This window comes from Salvelinus sp. IW2-2015, linkage group LG14 (genome assembly GCF_002910315.2).
Source record: "Salvelinus sp. IW2-2015 linkage group LG14, ASM291031v2, whole genome shotgun sequence".
In the NCBI taxonomy this organism is placed as follows: Eukaryota; Metazoa; Chordata; class Actinopteri; order Salmoniformes; family Salmonidae; genus Salvelinus; species Salvelinus sp. IW2-2015.
This window is the reverse complement of record NC_036854.1, coordinates 38,411,031-38,430,677: the sequence shown is the minus strand read 5'-3', so window position 1 is coordinate 38,430,677 and position 19,647 is coordinate 38,411,031. Positions and strand designations below refer to the sequence as shown.

The 19,647-nt window shown below is 40.6% G+C and overlaps 1 protein-coding gene across 1 annotated transcript in view; it reads left to right on the top strand.

The window, feature by feature from the left end:
• The window catches only part of dpyda.1 (dihydropyrimidine dehydrogenase a, tandem duplicate 1), a 200,903-nt gene that overhangs the window by 11,049 nt on the left and 170,207 nt on the right, over positions 1–19,647 (top strand). Inside the window, exons 2-3 of the mRNA XM_024000164.2 lie at positions 6,858–6,968; positions 16,412–16,494. Of these exons, the coding sequence (XP_023855932.1) occupies positions 6,858–6,968; positions 16,412–16,494 (194 nt within the window). The remainder of the gene's footprint in view (positions 1–6,857; positions 6,969–16,411; positions 16,495–19,647) is intronic.

Genomic DNA, 19,647 nt, shown 5'->3' with positions numbered 1-19,647 from the left:
AAATCAAGGTTTCACAATTAATGGCACCCTTAAAGATTATTGTAAATAACATCTATCAAAATTAAACCAGGAATGAAATGAGGTAACATGCATGCAATATCCSTTTGTCATCCAACACCATGATGAAAACAAAAYAACTGGCAGTTCAAAAGAGACAGATGGTCGTAGACCTTCATAAATCTGGTAATGGCTACAAGAAGATCCACTGAGCACTGTCAGGTCAATAATAAAATGTTTTAAAAGATATGGAACAGTTGAAAACCTCACGGGTAGAGGACGCAAATGCATTTTCCCCCCCAGGATAGGGAGGAGGAAGGTGAGAGAAGCAACAAAATCCTCAAGAATCACTGTGAAAGAATTGTAGGCCTTGGTGGCGTCTTGGGGTCACCAGGTTTCAAAAAGCACCATCAGATGTCACAACCACAGGCTCTTTGGAAGGGTTGCCAGAAGAAAGCCCTTTCTGACCCCAAGACACAGACGAGAGCGCTTGGAGTTTTCCAAATGTAATTTAAATTATGACTGGAAGAAGGTGCTCTGGTCAGATGAGACCAAAATTGAACGTTTTGGTCAGATACAGCATCGGCATGTTTGGCATCGACACAAAGATGCATACAAGGAGAGGKATCTCATACCCACGGTGAAATATGGTGGTGGGTCAGTGATGTTTTGGGGCTGTTTTAATTCCAGAGGTCCAGGGGCACTGGTTAAGATTGATGACATAATGAATTCCACCAATTAATAGYCAATTTTATCAGGCAATTTTGGTTGACAATCTGGTTGCCTCTGCTAGAAGGCTGGGACTCGGCCGTAGGTGGACCTTCCAACAAGACAATGACCCAAAACATACCTCAAGATCCACACAGAAATGGTTCTGTGACAACAAAATCAATGTTCTGCCATGGCCATCTCAGTCGCCGGACCTCAATCCAATCGAAAACCTGTGGGCTGAGTGGAAGAGGGCAGTTGATAAGCGCAAACCCAAGAATGTGAAGGATCTTGAAAGGATCTGCATAAAGGAATGGTCCAAAATCCCTCCAAATGTTTTCCTTAACCTTGTCAAACCTTACAGGAAAAGACTCCATGTTGTTATCCTTGCCAAAGGTGGTTGCACTAAGTACTAAATGAGGAGTGCCAATAATTATGAAACCTTGATTTTGGTGAAATTTATTTTGTATTAAATAATTGTATGATTTTGGTGGGTTCCATTGAAACATTAATATAGTACAGTATTTCTCACATGTTGGTATTTTGAGTTTATCTCTATAATTATATTGTTTATATTTTTTAAAGTATTTTTTGTACATTGTCAGTCAAGGGTGCCAGTAATTTTGGAGCCCACTGTATATWTTTTTTWWATGAAACATGGCCTTTTTAAAGATTTTTAAAGCAGTTTTATGACGATGAGACTACTATGGTTATCAGAATATAATTTGAGCCAAAATACTATGGTTACCAGAATACAATGTGGACCGTGACTGCTTTCATGCATTGCATAGCACATGGATTGTCCCTGTTTTAGTACATAGTACAGCTAGCTAGTATATCCTACACAGTTCTTTGGTGTCTGATACTGTGGTGGGTTAACTAGTAGCTGTTCTGTATCTCCTTCTGCCTCCCTCGGGGTATACTACGAAGCAAGCTAGATCTACTCAGGGTTTTCTAAAGCTAGCTAGCTTCAGTTAGCTTTCCATTCCAGTTCAGACTTGATCCGTACTACGACGGTGGATATTGCTCGTCCGCCTGTCGRTAACTCTAGCAGGTTTTTAACTGTGCATGCATGTCGCACTTGGCTAGTCGAATGCCGAACTCTTCATTGAGYCAATGCTAAAACATCAATCCATTGGTAAGTCAGTGCCACGTTTTCACCTGTGCCTAATTCAAAATGGAAGACAAGGTATCTTGCAAATTCACTTTAGAAGTGCAGTCTTTATTTTGTTTGTTTGATGTGCTTATTAAAGCACAGACACCTGTTGTTACTAAATGTGTAATGTGATAGGTATTTAATAATTAACAAAATATACATCCAAAAACACATTTGAATAATACAATATTTAATCAGTTGTCTTCTTCAAATGAAGAGGATGATGATGCAATCTTTGCGAGATTGAGGGAATCATTTCATTGGTCGTCAACTCGCAGCTCAGACACTTCATCCAGGACAAATGTAGTGAGCCCTGAGTTAGCCTAACCCGTAGCTGGTTAGATCTGAAGGATTTGTTGCCATAGCAATTTACCAGGCTAAAAGGTGAGCCACATTTGTTGTACCGGTTATCCAAAGTTGAARTTAGAGTTGACCAAAGTTACCTCGCTAACTCCTCTAACTACATTCATAGTGTAGGGCTCATGTCTCATGCCTCCAAGTCTTAGCTTGTGCTTCTCAGGTCCTCACTCAGCCCACCATGTTAATCACTGCTTCCAGTTTGTGATTTGCCCATTCCCTGCGTCCATCATATACCCCCCCTCTTCCTCACCTCCCTCACACCCTGGTTGATTTCCTCTGAGGGCTCAGGGCTCGGTCTGCGTTTGCATACCACCGGCCGTTCTGCCTGGCCCGGGCACTTATTGATCTTCCATCTGTTTGGGGCCCAGTGTGATCAGTGTAGAGTGTGAAAGCCAGACACACGCAGGCAGGCCAGGCAGCCTTCCCTCCCTCTTCCTCCCCAGCGGACACATGCGTACTGATGCAGCCAACACTCACAGATGGGCCTTGGTTCCTTGGTTTAGACGAGGCCTTCTGTGCAGAGTGCGTTGAGCGCGGAAGCAGGTCCCCAGTAACTACCCTGCAGTGAGAAAGGTCGCACAAACAGTAGGGGAGGTGTTCTCTTGTGTTGTGTAGACACTGGGTGTTTGGGTGACACACACGGCGCATGCGTGCACACATTCTAACACACACTTGGCGTGATCATGAGTCTTTTAGGATGTGATCTTAATGGATACAAGTGCTGAGCAGCATTGTCAGTTTACTTTAAACAGTAGTAGTATGCTCTGTGTGACTGTTTTAGTTACATGTAGAACCACTGTGAATAAGAGGATGTGTAAAAACACCAGATATCTTAGGGACTATCTCTGGTGTATAGGCCTAGTAGGTATTGATCTAAGTGTAGCGTATGGATGAATGCCTAGTCCTCTTGTAAGCGTTATTGATCCCACTGGCCCAGATGTGTAACATTTGACTTCGCAGAGAAAATCCTATAGCAGCATACTAATAGCATCAACTGTGTATTTATAGAGGGATGATGCATATGTTAAACTCTGCTGCGGGTCCATTTACAGGGATGCATGTTGTTAACCTAGTTTTTGCTATGGTCAGCTATGGCAATGAGAACTCTCTTCTTTTCTATGGTGCAGGCCAGGGCATCTGGGTTGTGTGCAGTAGGGAAAACGATTTAAAACAGGGAGATACTACACTGAACCAGTAAGAACACCCAGTGTTTGTTTATGTTGCAGAACATTTTGCTACGGTGTACCTTACTGAACACTACCCTGTTTCACTCAATCTAGATTTAAACACCATAGGATTAACCCTGCCTGGTATCCATGTCCCTGTTATTATTCTTCATTTAACCATTTAGCAACCACAGTAGATTAGCCGCTGTCAAACATGGTTAGTGTTTCCTGCAACCCTGCCTGGATCTGACCGCCATGGATCTGTTTCTCTTGTACATTTTCCACTTGAGGAGGCCAGGTCAATACAGGGCTGTAAATGGGGTTCTCTGCTGGAGATACAAACACTAAGACAGGTCTGTATGCAGTGAGGGAGGGTCTATTTAACATTGAAGACATGGAAATACGATATGTTGTTTTTGTTAATCCTGATATTTCTTTCTGTCGCTCTGTTTAATACATCATGTTGGAGACCCAAACAGTTTAGGCATTTAAATGTTTCTGGTGATACGAGAGTCACAGTTGCTGAATCTAGTATGTTGTTTTTTAATGTGGAAGCATCATCAGGATTTCACAATGTTTTACATTAACCTTATAACTAGAAAAGAAAAAAAGTAATGTTTAATCGTTTTCTCTCTAATGCAAGTTTGGTAGTGCAGTGTTTCTGGCTAATCAGATTCTTGCTAGTCTGGATAGGTTATTGTTCACAAGAACGTTTGTTCATTCATTCTATGGCAGTTACTCTCCCATCTTTTTGTCCTGCTTCTCCTCTGGGTGTTAAGTACTAATTATGTGTGTTTGTTCCAAATCTTTTGGAACCACTTCAAACCAACTGCCATGCGTTCTAAGTTATGGCCGGTGTAATGCTTCTAGATCAAAACAGCCCCTGCAGTTCTGACACGTTATAGTTGTAAAGGGTGGATATAATATAAACATAACTATTTTAATAAGATACAGACAGTTAAATCATATCTTTGTTGTTATGTTCATGCTGTCAAAACATCATTGTTCCTAACGGATCCCAAGAGACTTGTCTCCGCTGTCAGAATATTTGTACCTTTCGGTCCTTATTGGTTTACCTCYAGCATGTACCGCTGCCATGTTGCTTTATCTAGACCACACAATGAAAAAATAGTCCCACAGGCCTTAACAGACAATAAAATAAGAAACGCAGCGGTGTAACTACACTTTATTAGGTGTGAAATGAAAGAATTAATAGGCAGATTTTTGGTGTTGCATAAAGTGTGACATTTCATTTAGCGTGGCTAACATAGTAGGGAAAGAGACACAGGTTATGTTAGGCCCAGGCCTGGCCTTTTACAATAACACCCCCGTAACACCCCCTTACCTCCATATGAAACGGTCTTCTCCCTTCCACCTACTGTGAAAATATGAAAAGAAAAAGCGTAATGTCTTGTCACGTAGCTTGTGGGACACTAATTGAGGTTAGATGCTGCTACTTTTGTTGGAGAAAGGAATGATTCCATGGTGGATAGGGTATACACAAAATGCTACTCAGAGATGCACTTTGAATGTTTTATGCTCAGCATTTGCATCAATCGGGGGGGCAATGCTAAAGTGATGATTGCACCAAGGAAACAGAGGGGGGGAAATAATATGTTCTCCAAACCATCTGCACAGTACCTAGAGAAATAGACTCCCAAATCTGCTCCCAAAACTCAGCATTTAAACGTTCAGTGGTGGAGAGCTAGCTGCTAGGTCTGGGGGATACACCTGACATAAGACAGCACAAGCATTTGATAACCAGTAGACTGAACGTGTAGCTTCAGATTTTACAAGGCATATTCTTGCCCCCCAAAGCAAACACTGGCTGCCAACACACTCAATTGATTTATCAATATGTCCCAAGGAAAAGATGTAGACCCATACACTGTCGAAAAAGGGGAATAAATGCAAAAATAAAGGCATTGTATTGTACTTTTAATCATGCTATTGTACTATTTACTTTTTTGCATGTATGGATTTCCTCACTAGATCATGTGACATACTGTATACAATTAACCTCAAATAGAAGCCTAGTTCGTGCGTTCACGATTCACTCTGATGATGGCTTGATGCCAAAACGTTTGTTTTGTTTTTCACCCTTCACTTTTCTGCACAATCAACATTTTGGGCTTCACGATGTCCCAATAAAACACCTCTATTTAAGCCTCAGTTTCTAGATGTATTTCTCTTTCTCGACAGTGTGCGGATCTCCATCTTTTCCAGTATTCCCATTTTAATACTTATGCACCTGGAACAGACATTATTTGGTTTAAAGGACATTTAAAGAGCGCAGACAACCTCATATATCACAGTATGTATCAACTCTGTAGTTACTGTGAAAACAGTATGCAGTAATATGAATCCCTAGAGCTGCTTTACATCCTCATATCCACACACAGTGTTTAGAATCCAAGTCCCTGCGGTCTTCGCAGGTTCCCGATCTTTATGAATGATGTTTCATGAATGCTCTATGCTCTACTGTGCACTGCTTAAACTGGAGTGTGTGTTGCATTCATAATGAATACAGTGAAGAGGCTCATGATTGCTGATCAGTGGTAATGCAGGGTGGGGGGGGTGGTGTTGATTGTAATGGAAGGTTACACGACTGACGGTTTTGTTGTCACGTGTGAGGATGGTGTTTTGGAAATTTGGTAACAGAATGGCACCAACAGCACAAACCGGCAGGTAGTCTAGCGATAAGAGTTTTGTGCCTGTTAAAGGTCGCTGGTTCGAATCCCTGAGCCATCTAGGTGAGAAATCTGTCAATGTGCCCTTGAGCAAGGCACTTAAATCTAATTGCTCCTGAAAGTCATTCTGGATAAGAGCATCTGCTAAATGACTAAAATGTAAAACCGTCATTCTATTACCAGACTTTGCATCTGTACTGTTCTTCAAGGACATTTTTGTTTTTGTAAAATTTTCTGTGGAAATTGTTAGTCCTTGTGCCTATAGTTATATGGTTTGTTTAACTTTGCAGTCATTGGTTTTTGTTTGACATGCATCTTAAAGTGAAAAATCMGAGTCTCAGCATCACTCTGTTACCGTGGAAATGCCCATGGGACAACTGCAACCCTGAATGTAGAGCAATGACGCAACATATGCAATGCACATTTCTGATTTGTTTTGGAAGACGTTCATGTTACAGGAAAAATAGTATACTCTTAGTGAATTGATTGGTATTTATTGCTACTGGAAAAAGGGAATACCTGAAAAATAGAGTCATTAGACCATAAGGACTATTTCAACCTCTTAACAGGGATCTTAGCTAACTGTTTTCTAGGATAACCATCTAAACCGTTTTCTAGGAAAACCATCTACATTTCCGACAATATGCTTTGTGATACAACTGACATGCATATTTTACTTTTGAGGTATACATCGTTTCCCCCCCCCTGCTCTGTTTTACTGTAAAGTCGACTTTTTCTCTCACCACCCCCGCCTCCCCCTCTCTCTCCCTCTGTTATCAGAATATCCTGGCCCTGAACCCCCGGGTGAAGAGCCATGCTGATATCTGCTCCACCTCTGCTAAGAAAGTAGAGAAGAAGCACTGGAAAAGAAACCCAGAGAAAGGCTGTGATGTGAGTAGAGCACCCTGAACCCCCCCATCACACACACATACCCACGCACGCACACCAAACAAGACATATGATTGTCGTAGACGTTGTACTGGTTCCAAATTTAGAGAACCGTGTCTTTCTTGGATCCCCACCTCGTCTGACGAGGTTATCTCCGGTAGCTGTTTTTTAACCTTTGCTTGGACTTATGTCAATGTCCACAGCTGTGTCCTGGACACCCTGACAAGATAACAAACACACACGCATGCACACACACACACTCACACACACACTCACAAGCACACTTCACTGTCACGTCCCTGTCGCACACAAGCAAACACAAAACACACACACAAACACAATTATCTTAGGATTCCAGGCACATGCTGTCAAAGTCTCAGAGAATATCTCCTAAGACCAGCCTCACGGTTTGTTTTTTGGCAGGTGGCTGCAGTCCCTCGTCTGTCCTTGAAGGGAACTGATATGACACTCTGTTTGTCTGTGTGTGTGTGTGTGTATGTGTTTGAGAGTGAGCGTACGTGTGCTTGTGACAGTGGTTTGTGTGTGTATGCACATGCGTGTGTGTGTGTGTGTCTGATATATACACAAAATAAATTGGAGATGTTTTGTAGGAGAGATTATTCTCTCTCCCTGCTGACTGCTCTGTGCCTAAGTACAACTAGCTAATTCATCACGCTAATCAATGGTGATGGATTCTCCACTTTATTTAATGTTGAAAAGCTTAATAGTTAGAACATATGGCGTATATGCGTATATCCAGAACCTATGCACACATTTATGTTCATGGATTGGTGAAGTTCTTTATCTGAAATAACCAAGCATACAGTCTAGTGGTCTACTATAATCATGAGTAAATGTGTGGATGAAGTATTTTAGGTTAATGTGATGAATGTTGTCATATCTTTATCAAAGTTACAAAACAAGACGTCAACCATCTAACTGAAAGTGTTTTGGCAACACACAGCATTCTCCCTGATCATTCTTCCATCCAAACACCCTTCTACTGCTAAACCATTATAGTCCATAGCTGTCTTTGATTTCTGTTAACGATAGGCTATAGAGTGATACTATGTAACATATTTATCCGCTTGCGAAAGGCAAAAACAATGCCCATTTTAATTAAGAAGTTTGGTCAGAATCTGGAGCATCCGTATAAGTGTTCTGGGGGTCAGGACGGATGCTATAGAGGTCACAAACATGACGTGCATCCCAAATGTCACTCTATTCCCTATATCAGTGGTTCCCAAACGTTTTATAGTCCCGTACCCCTTCAAACATTCAACCTCCAGCTGCGTACCCCCTCTGCGCTGACCCTAGTGCTACTCTCAAATTTAGTTTTTTGCCATCATTGTAAGCCTGCCACACACACACTATACGATACATTTATTAAACATAAGAATGAGTGTGAGTTTGTCACAACCCGGCTCGTGGGAAGTGACAAAGAGCTCTTATAGGACCAGGGCACAAATAATAATAATCAATATTTTTGCTCTTAGCCATCTTACATATAAAACCTTATTTGTTAATCAAAAATGGTGAATCACTCACCACAGGTTAAAGAGAAGGGTGTGTTTGAAAGGATGCACATAACTCTACAATGTTGGGTTGTATTGGAGAGTCTGTCTTTTTTTGCCTGTATTTAGTTTTCATGCTAGTGAGGGCTGAGAATCCACTCTTACATAGGTACGTGGTTGCAAGGGCATCAGTGTCTTAACAGTGTGATTTGACAAGACAGGATAGTCTGAGCGTAGTCCAATCCAGAAATCTGGCAGTGGCTTCTGATTGAAATAAAATTTTCACAGAACCGCCTGTTGCAATTTCAGTGAGGCACTCTTGTTCAGATATCGGTAAGTGGACTGGAGGCAGGGCATGAAAGGGTTAATGAATCCAGTTGTTTGTGTCATCCGTTTCGGGAAAGTACCTGCGTAATTGCTCACCCAACTCAGGGGCTTCGCTATATCAAATTTGACATTGTCTGTTAGCTTGAGTTCATTTGCACACAAACAAATCATACAATGATGGAAAGACCTGTGTGTTGTCCTTGTTAATGCAGACAGAGAAGAGCTCCAACTTCTTAATCATAGCCTCAATTTTGTCCCGTACATTGAATATTGTTGCGGAGAGTCCCTGTAATCCTAGATTCAGATCATTCAGGTGAATTCAGAAAAAACATCACCCAGATAAGCCAGTCGTGTGAGAAACCCGTCATCATGCAAGCGGTCAGACAAGCGAAAATGATGGTCAGTAAAGAAAACTTTAACCCCGTCTCTCAGTTAAAAAAACGTGTCAATACTTTGCCCCTTGTTAACCAGCTCACTTTTGTATGTTGTAAAAGCGTTACATGGTCGCTGCCCAAATTATTGCATAGTGCAGGAAATACACGAGAGTTCAGGGGCCTTGCTTTAACAAAGTTAAAGTTTTCACTGTAGTGTCCAAAACGTCTTTCAAGCTGTTAGGCATTCCCTTGGCAGCAAGAGCCTCTCGGTCGATGCTGCAGTGTATCCAAGTGGCGTCGGGAGCAACTGCTTGCACGCACATTACCACTCCACCATGTCTTCCTGTCATGGCTTTTGTGCCATCAGTACAGTTACCAACACATCTTGACCACCAAAGTCCATTTGATGTCACAAAGCTGTCCAGTACTTTAAAAATATCCTCTCCTGTTGTCCTAGTTTCCAGTGGTTTGCAGAAGAGGACGTCTTCCTTAATTGACCCCTCATAAACGTAACGGACATATACCAGGAGCTGTGCCAGGCCCGCCACGTCTGTTGACTCATCCAGCTGTAACGCATAGAATTCACTGGCAGTAATTGTTTCAAAACATCTCCTGTCAGGTCACTGATGCGTCGTGAAACAGTGTTGTTTGATGGAGGCATTGTCTGTATAGTTTTTTTGGCCTTTTCCCCCAGCATTGTCCTAGCCCTATCTGCAGTAGCAGGAAGAATTAAGTCCTCCACAATAGTATGGGGCTTGCCTGACGTAGCCACTTGGTAGCTCACCATATAAGACGCTTCTAGCCCCTTCTTATTAATGCTCTCTGTTGCTTAAATACATGTCTGAATTCTCGCTCAAAAAACTCCTGTGGCTTATTTTTCAAATTGGCATGTTTTGTTTCTAAATGTCTGCGCAAGAGTGAAGGTTACATCGAGTTGTGAGATAGTACTTTGGCACATATAACACACAGTGGCTGAGGAAAGGCACTACTCTTAATATAAGTGAACCCCAAATCAATGTAGTTCTCATCATATTTGCGCCTCTTCAATGGTCCAATGTCCCTGTCTGTTCGGTGCTTTCCCGGGTAATGGGGCAGTAGCTCTTCGGCTGCATCAGATTCACAACTGTCAGTGTCCATGCTTGCTGGGCTAGAAACAAATGTAGAATTACTGACGCTAGCATTGGATGTGCTCGTGAAAGCAGAACAACTTGTGTCGTCGACAGGTGCAGGTGTAGTACTGCTGGTAGTAGCAGTACTACCAGTAGAGCTGGTATGTGTCTCTATGGATGCAGGCCTTACTTTTTTTTTTTAACCATTTATCAATTTTCGAGCAAACGGAATGAGCAGCAGCTACTTTTGGCTACATACGGACTGAATTCCCGCGAGAGAGTAACGGTTAATGTGATTGSATGGTAATTATTTGACTAGGCTACCTGTATTTGACATTGTGTTGTTATTTCGCTGAACTCTAGATGGTTTCATTTTATTTTTGGCAGTGAAACAAGGCTACTCAGGCGAGAAAAAACATCACCCAAATGTATAGCCCATTGGAAAATATAAATGGACTGTTTGAAAATGTGAAAAAATATATATATGCAGATATAATTTTTATTTTTAAAATGTGAATCACATTTTCATTTGGCCTATCCCCGACGGCATTGCGCGTACCTCCCCTATATGACTATTATATAGCCTCGCTACTGTTATTTTTCACTGTCTTTTTACTGTTGTTTTTATTTCTTTACCTATTGTTCAACTAATAACCTTTTTGCACTTTTGGTTAGAGCCTGTAAGTAAGCATTTCACTGTAAGGTCTACCTACACCTGTTGTATTCGGCGCACGTGACAAATAAACTTTGATTTGATGCACTTCTTTTGACCAAAGCCCGATGGGTCCTGGTCAAAAGTAAGGCACTATACAGGGAATAGGGTGTAATTTGAGACGCAGCCATTATTTAGAGGTGGATCTATGAAGAGCCTTCATCCATATAGCGTCCTAATGTATGGCTAGGATATTGAGGGATGCAGTTTATGTCTGAAAGGGGATCTTTGAAGGGGTTCCCTACCTATTTGCGGTGTAATAGCTCCCTTACTAATCCACGGAGCAATACTGCAGGGCAGTCTTCCATGATATCTGGGCATTAAGCACTCAGAAACTCAGTAGTGAGTCTGGATCGGTCTATCTTTCTGCTTTGTGATACCAGTGAGTTAGAGCACATTTACTCTCTCTCTGCCTATCCTCCTATCCTCGTAATGCTCCTTCCTCTGTGTTATTTCTCTGGTCTGAAGACTGTGCTTTGGTGCCTCTCTTTTTCTCTGTCTTTCTCTGTCTCTCTCTGTCTCTCTCTCTCGCTCTCTCTCTCTCGCTCTCTCTCTCTCTCTCTCCCTCTCTCTCTGTGTGTCTCTCTCTCTCTCGTGTGTCTCTCTCTCTCTGTGTGTCTCTCTCTCTCTGTGTGTCTCTCTCTCTCTGTGTGTGTCTCTCTCCTCTGTGTGTGTGTCTCTCTCTCTCTCTCTCTCTCTGTGTGTGTCTCTTCTTTCTCTCTGTGTGTGTCTCTCTTCTCTCTTCTCTCTCTCTGTGTGTCTTTTCTCTCTCTTTTATCTTTTGGTGTTATCGGCCCTCTTTATCTTTCTCTTCTGTCGCTGTCCTCTCTCTCCATCTCGGTCTGTCTGTCTCTCTGCTTTGGTGTCTTAGAAGGCTCTCTCTCTCTCCCTCACCCCTCTCTCTCTATGTGCTTGAGTGTCAGAAAAGGCTTCTGGGAGGTTTATTAGGCATCTGAAGGTAATTGCTTTAATGAGACACGATGAAAGCGAAGAGGGCAAAAAATCTACCATAAGTGAATCCTGTCTGGAATTCGTTAAATGTCTTAAATTGCCTTTCATAATCATCACTCAGTACCCGGTCACAGTCAAGGTCCAATAAAAACAAGGAAAGAAAAAAAAACGAGCATATTTTTAAACGGTTTATTTCATTCCGATCGCAATCAAAGTCTTAAGGAAAAAATTGTAATCTTGCCTTCGTTTTATTTATATATATATATATATATATATATATATATATATATATATATATATATATATATATATATAATTTTTATATATATAATTTTATTTATTATATATATATATATATATATATATATTATTTTTTGTTGTGATATGCATAAATTAAAGGTGATGGTTTCTCTCAGACATTTTTCCAAAATGATAATTAAGGCTTTCAGACACTGGAATAACATTTTAGAATTAAATGAAGGTTTCTGTTGGTCTGAAAGTTAAGTTGTATTTATGTACACCAACAATAAAAAAGAACACTTAAAGATACTGAGGATGTTCTGCAATACAGACAACACATGAGGCTGTCAAACGAATTGATATTGCATTGGGAACTATACAACAACATTGATCATGTACAGTATGTAAGAATGGCTGAAATGGGAAACACATCTTTGTTTGAGAATTTGAAGCYTTCAAGTTTTTTTCAGTGACAATGATATCCAATGTCTCACCTCTTCAGGGCTAAAGCATCATAATCATAACCAGTGGTCTTTTTGGCCAGATGTAATCTTTAACAGCAGGTCTTTTCTGCCAGGAGATGTATTGTATTCTAATCTTTACATGTGAAATAATTGTCTTCTCACACAATATTATGGATGAGACCACATTAGTGCTTTTGCCAGGTTTATTTGTCACTATTGAAGGGATTTAAAGTGAGTAAAACGAGGAGCAAATGCTCCACTCCATCACATTGTGATAAAAGTAAATGGGTCATGCCTCTAATAGTGCTGCAGTGTGAAGACAGATTGTTCATTAAATGCATTGCATGTCAGGGAAAAAAAGGAGATTCATTTATATTAAGAAATATATGAAGATATCAAAACAAAATAAATGGATTCAAATTGTTTCATGCTGCCTCACCTATTGTTCAGCTAATTAGTAGTTACAACTGTGTGGCTATCTTGTCGTTTTAGTTCAAATAATGTGACATGTTTTATTTTGAGAGAACAGAGGAGTATACTTCATCATTGGAGCGGAAGGATTCCATATGTGGCCCACAGATTTTTGGTGATGGCCTAATGTTGATTTTGGTGTTAGTGAGAGATTAGCTGAGATGAGAGCTGAACATGACATTTTTCGACTTTTTGCGAGTGGAAATTCATCACTCATTTATCTTTTACAGATAAATCTATAAGACAGTCTCTGGTAAATGTGGACACATATTTACTGGAGCATATTTTCCATCATCACTTTACTGATTTAATCCCTGATCTCTTCATCCTCTCAGTCCCTGGTAAGACATGCACCAGCATGGGGTGATCGACAGGGGGCACTGGGATGGAATATTGACACAGTGGACTGAGTTAGTGCGTGTGTGCGTGTGTGTGTGTGTCTTGGCTGGGTTAAAGCAGGTCATTGTGTTGTGAGCAGAGTGGAGCCAGTGAGTCAGATACTGTGTAAACGACTGGTTCGTTATCTCTGACTACCTCTGGATAATTACACGACACTGATCAACCTAGACATTGATTCTCTCTGCCTGATCAAATGTCAGCAGGCTGCAGCACCACATTAGGGTGTAGCACACGTGTGTGTGTGCGAGAGAGAGAACACAAAGAGGTGTGTGTGTGTTTGTGTTAGTCGGGGAGCTGTAGAGTGGTATGTATGGGGGTGGTTGTGATCGATGGGCTTTATCAGTTGAAACACACAGACCCCCCTGGTAATCCCAGCAGTGGCCCTCTCTCCCTCCCCACTTCCATCGTAGGATTAACCAGCAGATACATGGAGTATTACAACACAAGCACTACCCTGCCTAAGCCGCTCCTACCGAGGGGTGGGGGAGATGAAATGAATTATGTTAAGATTTGATGTTAATAGAAGCTCCTCGTAATTCTCTTCTCTCTTCCCTCCAAGGACCTTTTCATTCTTCTGAATGTATAATAGAACACTAAGCTTATGGCGTAAATACATTGGCCGTGACATAATTGGAATATAATATTCTCCCCTCCTAACATTTTGGAATGTGTTTTATTAGGTATATAAAGGTAGGTACTGTAGGTGTGTCTGACATTGCATTTGAATATTTGTTGTTTAGATGGCTCTGCCTGTCTGTTTTAGTGCAACTTTGAGGGGGTTGGTAGGTAGGTAGGTATGTATGTTATGGGGTTTAAAATCTTATGGTAGACATAAAGAGAGGTGGGCTATATCTCTCCTAATGGCCTGAGATTAATCACCGTTATTTGATATGAAAATTCATAAATCTCACAAGACAAGCTAATAGCTGTGTTTTGCTCTGTATGGGAATCCCCCAAGGTCTCATCGCTAACTGGCACGTGCTGCTGCTAGAGTGGAATGAATATTTGACAAAGTTGTGGTGTGCCATACAATATGCCAGATTCAATGCCCTTTATGTAATCCACTATTGTGCTCTTATGTTGGTAGCTTGAAGGTTAACATGAGGAAAATCAATCATTATTTCCAAAAAGGAACGATGGCTTAACTACCCTTAATATACTAAACTCTTGTTAGTTCTTCACTTAGATCTACAATTTTTTACAGTTTCAATATTAGTACCCTCATAATGGTATGACGTTCCGATGTGTTTGTGACACATTCACAACACTTTTGAATGAATATGGCTTATTAATGCAATATTCCATCCCTTGCCCAGAGGACAGATAAAATAAAAACTAGCTTACACAAATTGTTTTTGAAACATATCCTTGTCATTCACACACGCTCAAACAACGCAAATAATGACACATTTCCATATCATTTTATTTTTATTGTTTGAACAACGAAATGAAAGAAAACATTTGTTAATCCCATCGAATTATTGAAATACTTCAGTGTAGACATTACGAGAATTCAATTGGGAAAATCACTGACTTGCACTTTGGTTTTCAATCATGTAAATTAGGTGTCAATAAGAATTGAAGAGCTTTCCTAATTATTAGGTGTAAAATGCAGGCCTTCCGCATTTCGTTTTGTGCGAAGAACATAAGCGAGTTAGTGCTTGTGAACATTACCACCACCTGACTCACGTTATAACCAATTCCAGTAGAAACACTTTAGGGAGATAATCATTATCTTTATGGATAAAATCCCTTCCCTTCCTCCCGGTATATGTGTATTAGTTTCACACATTTTATGGATGAAGTTCTAAGATTATATCGATCTTGTAATGCAGCAATAGTTTTAATAACCAACCGAGCTACAAGTCAATGGGTATTTGAATTGGATATCCTCAGGCTTGGTCTTGCAAGTAGTTTGCTGAACAAACGTAATTGCCGTAAACGGCCATGCCATCATCCACCATTGTACATAATTGATATACAAAATAAACATCACTCCATTTATGTAGAAAGGGCTGTCACTCATAGAGGAGTGATGGTACTGTGTACAGTCATGGTGCATGGTATACATAGATACTACACAGTATGGTGATGTTATGTCATCTAAGAGGACAATTTAGCACCGCAAGGTCTGAGGCTACCTGACTTTCTTTGCTTTGTTGTGGTACTGAATGGCAGTAGGCAGGGTTGGAGAGTTGATTGTGTTGTTCAGAATGTGTTATTAAAGACAAACATCCGGGCCTGTATGATCCAGCTCTTGAGTATGAGTAAGGGATTAGACTCTGTGGCCTGTGGTCACTGAGTGGGGTCTGAACACACACACATATACGCACACACACACACTTCTTGAGAAGGGAAGGAGGGAGGGAGATTAGGCTGAGCTGAGTGGTTATCTGGCCGGTGGCGGCAGGAGGGCAGAGGTTCCTTCCTCGCTAATCGTCAGCGTGTCAATAACGTCCAGGCTTCTCTCTCTCTCCTTGGCTCAGTCTGTCCCCTACCCCAGGCTCATCTCCGCTCCGGAGGGGTCCCGGGGATTTGATAGGGCCGATGCCATGACAACGGCTCACCCCGACCCCAAGAGAGAGGAGGGTGATGACGTGCGGTGGTTTAAATGATGCGCTGGACAATAACATTGCAATGTCAGTATTTGATGATTCATTCACAACAAAGTCAGGGTTTTGGAGCTAAAGTGCAATTTGCATAAAGAATACATTTTATTCTCTTTTCCTAAAAGCTTGGTGTGCTGCGATGGTATTGAAGTGGATTAAGACAGAATCCAGGGTATTAGCCCTACGATCAATGAAACGCATCAGACACCAAACAGACAAACAAACAAACACTCATCCCTCTCTCTCTCTCTCTCTCTCTCTCTCACACACACGTAGAGCTGCGTGACGCTGGAGAACAATTTTGATGACATCAAACACACAACTCTGAGCGAGCGCGGAGCACTTCGGGAAGCAATGAGGTAAGGCTACAGCCGCCGGGTCACCATGGCAACAGTCACAGATGTGGCAACGACGCAGGGGGAGGAGGGGATTAAAAGTCATTCTTCATTATTGGACGAATGAGTTTATTGCCACCATTCAGCTTTGTACTCTCTGAGGTATTAATTTGTCAGTGGGAGAAACCTCTTCCCTCAGAGGCTAAACTAGTGGCCGGTGGTTATTACACACACACACACACACACACACACACTGGTCACACATTACCCAATTAATATATACAGTGCCTTCAGAAAGTATTGATACACCTTTACTTATTCCACATTTTGTTGTTTTACAGCCTGAATTGAACATTTATTAAATATTGTTTTCTCTCACCTGTCTACACATATCCCATAATGACAAAGTGAAAATATGCTTTTAGACATTTTTTGATAATTTATTGAAAATGAAATATAGAAATATCTCTTACATAAGTATTCATACCACTGAGTCAATACTTTGAAGAAGCATCTTTGGCAGTGATTACAGCTGTGAGTCTTTCTGGGTAAGTCTCTAAGAGCTTTCCACACCTGGATAGTGCAACATTTATCCATTATTKTTTTCAAATTTCTTCAATCTCTGTCTAATTGGTTGTTGATCATTGGTATTCAACATTTTTAGGGCTTGCCATAGATTTTCAAGTAGATTTAAGTCAAAACTGTAACACTGAAACATTCACTATCTTCTTGGTAAGCAACTCCACTGTAGATTTGGGCCGGCAGCGTAGCCTAGTGGTTAGAGCCACCGGCCGCCAAAAGGTTGCAAGATCGAATCCCCGAGCTGACAATGTACAAATCTGTTGTTCTGCCCCTGAACAAGGCAGTTAACCCACTGTTCCTAGGCCGTCATTGAAAATAAGAATTTGTTCTTAACTAACTAGTAACTGCCTAGTAAAATAAAGGTTAAAATAAAGATTTGGCCTTGTGTTTTAGGTTATTGTCCTGCTGAAAGGTGAATTCTTCTCCCAGTGTCTGGTGGAAAGTGTCTGGTTTTCGTCTAGGATTTTGCCTGTGTGCCTCCCCATTCGATATTTCCATAACGATTACAATCATACCAATGATGCAGCCACCAACCACTTTGCTTGAAAATATGGAAAGTGGTACTCAGTAATACGTTTTATTGGATTTGACAAAAATGTAATTGCTTTGCCACATTTTACTTTAGTGCCTTGTTGCAAACTGGATGCATGTTTTGGAATATTTTTGTTCTGTATAGGGTTCCTTCTTTTCACTCTGTCAATTAGGTTTGTTTTGTGGAGTAACTACAATGTTGTTGATCCATCCTCAGTTTTCTCCTATCATAGCCATTAAACTCTGTAACTGTTTTAAAGTCACCATTGGCCTCATGGTGAAATCCCTGAGCGGTTTCCTTCCTCTCTGGCAACTGAGTTAGGAAGAATGCCTGTGTCTTGGTAGTGACTGGGTGTAATGATACAACATCCAAAGTGTAATTCATAACTTCACTATGCTCAAAAGGATTTTCAATGTTTGCTTTTTTTAAAACATTTTTATCTACTAATAGGTGCCCTTCTTTGTGAGGCATTGGAAAACCTCCCTGGTCTATGTGGTTGAATTTGTGTTTGAAACTCACTGCTCAACTGAGGGACCTTACAATTATCTGTATGTGTGGGGTATAGAGATGAGGTAGTCATTCAAAAATCATGTTCAACATTATTATTGCACACAGAGTGAGTTCATGCAACTTATTATGTGACTTGTCAAGGACATTTTTACTCCTGAACTTATTTAGGCATTCCATAACAAAGGGGTTGAATACTTATTGACTCAAGACATTTCAGCTTTACATTTTTTWATTAATTAGTTTAAAAAAATCAAAAAACATAACTCTACTTTGTCAGTATGGGGTATTGTGTGTAGGCCAGTGACAAATAAATCTAACTTTAACCTCTAATTCCTCCCAAACCCGGATCCGGGAGCACCCCCATCAGTAAAAAAGCTGACTAGCATAGCCTAGCATAGCGTCACAAGTAAATACTAGCATCTAAATATCATTAAATCACAAGTCCAAGACACCAGATGAAAGATAAACATCTTGTGAATCCAGCCATCATTTCTGATTTTTAAAATGTTTTACAGGGAAGACACAATGTAAATCTATTAGCTAACCACGTTAGCAAAAGACACCACTTTTTTTACTCCACCATTTTTTTACTCCATCAGTAGCTATCACAAATTCGACACTAAAGATATAAATAGCCACTAACCAAGAAACAACTTCATCAGATGACAGTCTGATAACATATTTATTGTATAGCATATGTTTTGTTAGAAAAATGTGCATATTTCAGGTATAAATCATAGTTTACCATTGCAGCCACCATCACAACTCTCACCAAAGCGACTAGAATAACTACAGAGAGCAACGTGTATTACCTAATTACTCATCATAAAACATTTCTTAAAAATACACAGCGTACAGCAATTGAAAGACACAGATCTTGTGAATCCAGACAATATTTCAGATTTTCTAAGTGTTTTACAGCGAAAACACAAATATACGTTATATTAGCTTACCACAATAGCAAACATCACAACAGCATTGATTCAAGCCGAACATAGCGATAACGTATAAACCACCAAAAAGATATCATTTTTTCACTAACCTTCTCAGAATTATTCAGATGACAGTCCTATAACATCTATTACACAATGCATATAGAGTTTGTTCGAAAATGTGCATATTTAGCGGCACAAATCGTGGTTATACAATGTGATTAGTGGCCAAAACATCAGGCAATCTGTCCGGCGCCATCTTGGAGAGGCACCTATTCTAATCGAAAACTATTCATAAACTTGACTAAAAAATACAAGTTGGACAGCAAATGAAAGATAAATTAGTTCTTAATGCAATCGCTGTGTTAGATTTTTAAAATTAACGTTACTGCGCAATACAGCGTGCGCTAAAGCGAGACGCACCATAATTCATGGCGGAATTATTATTTGACATTTGTCAACATAAGTACGAATTAACAGCATAAAGACTGCTTACTATTAGCTGAGCTTCCATCAGAATCTTGGGCAAGGTGTCCTTTCTCCAGAACAATCGTCTTTGGGTTGAAAGATGTCCTCTTGTCCTGTCGAAATAGCCGCTAACGTTAGCCACCCACTGGAGAG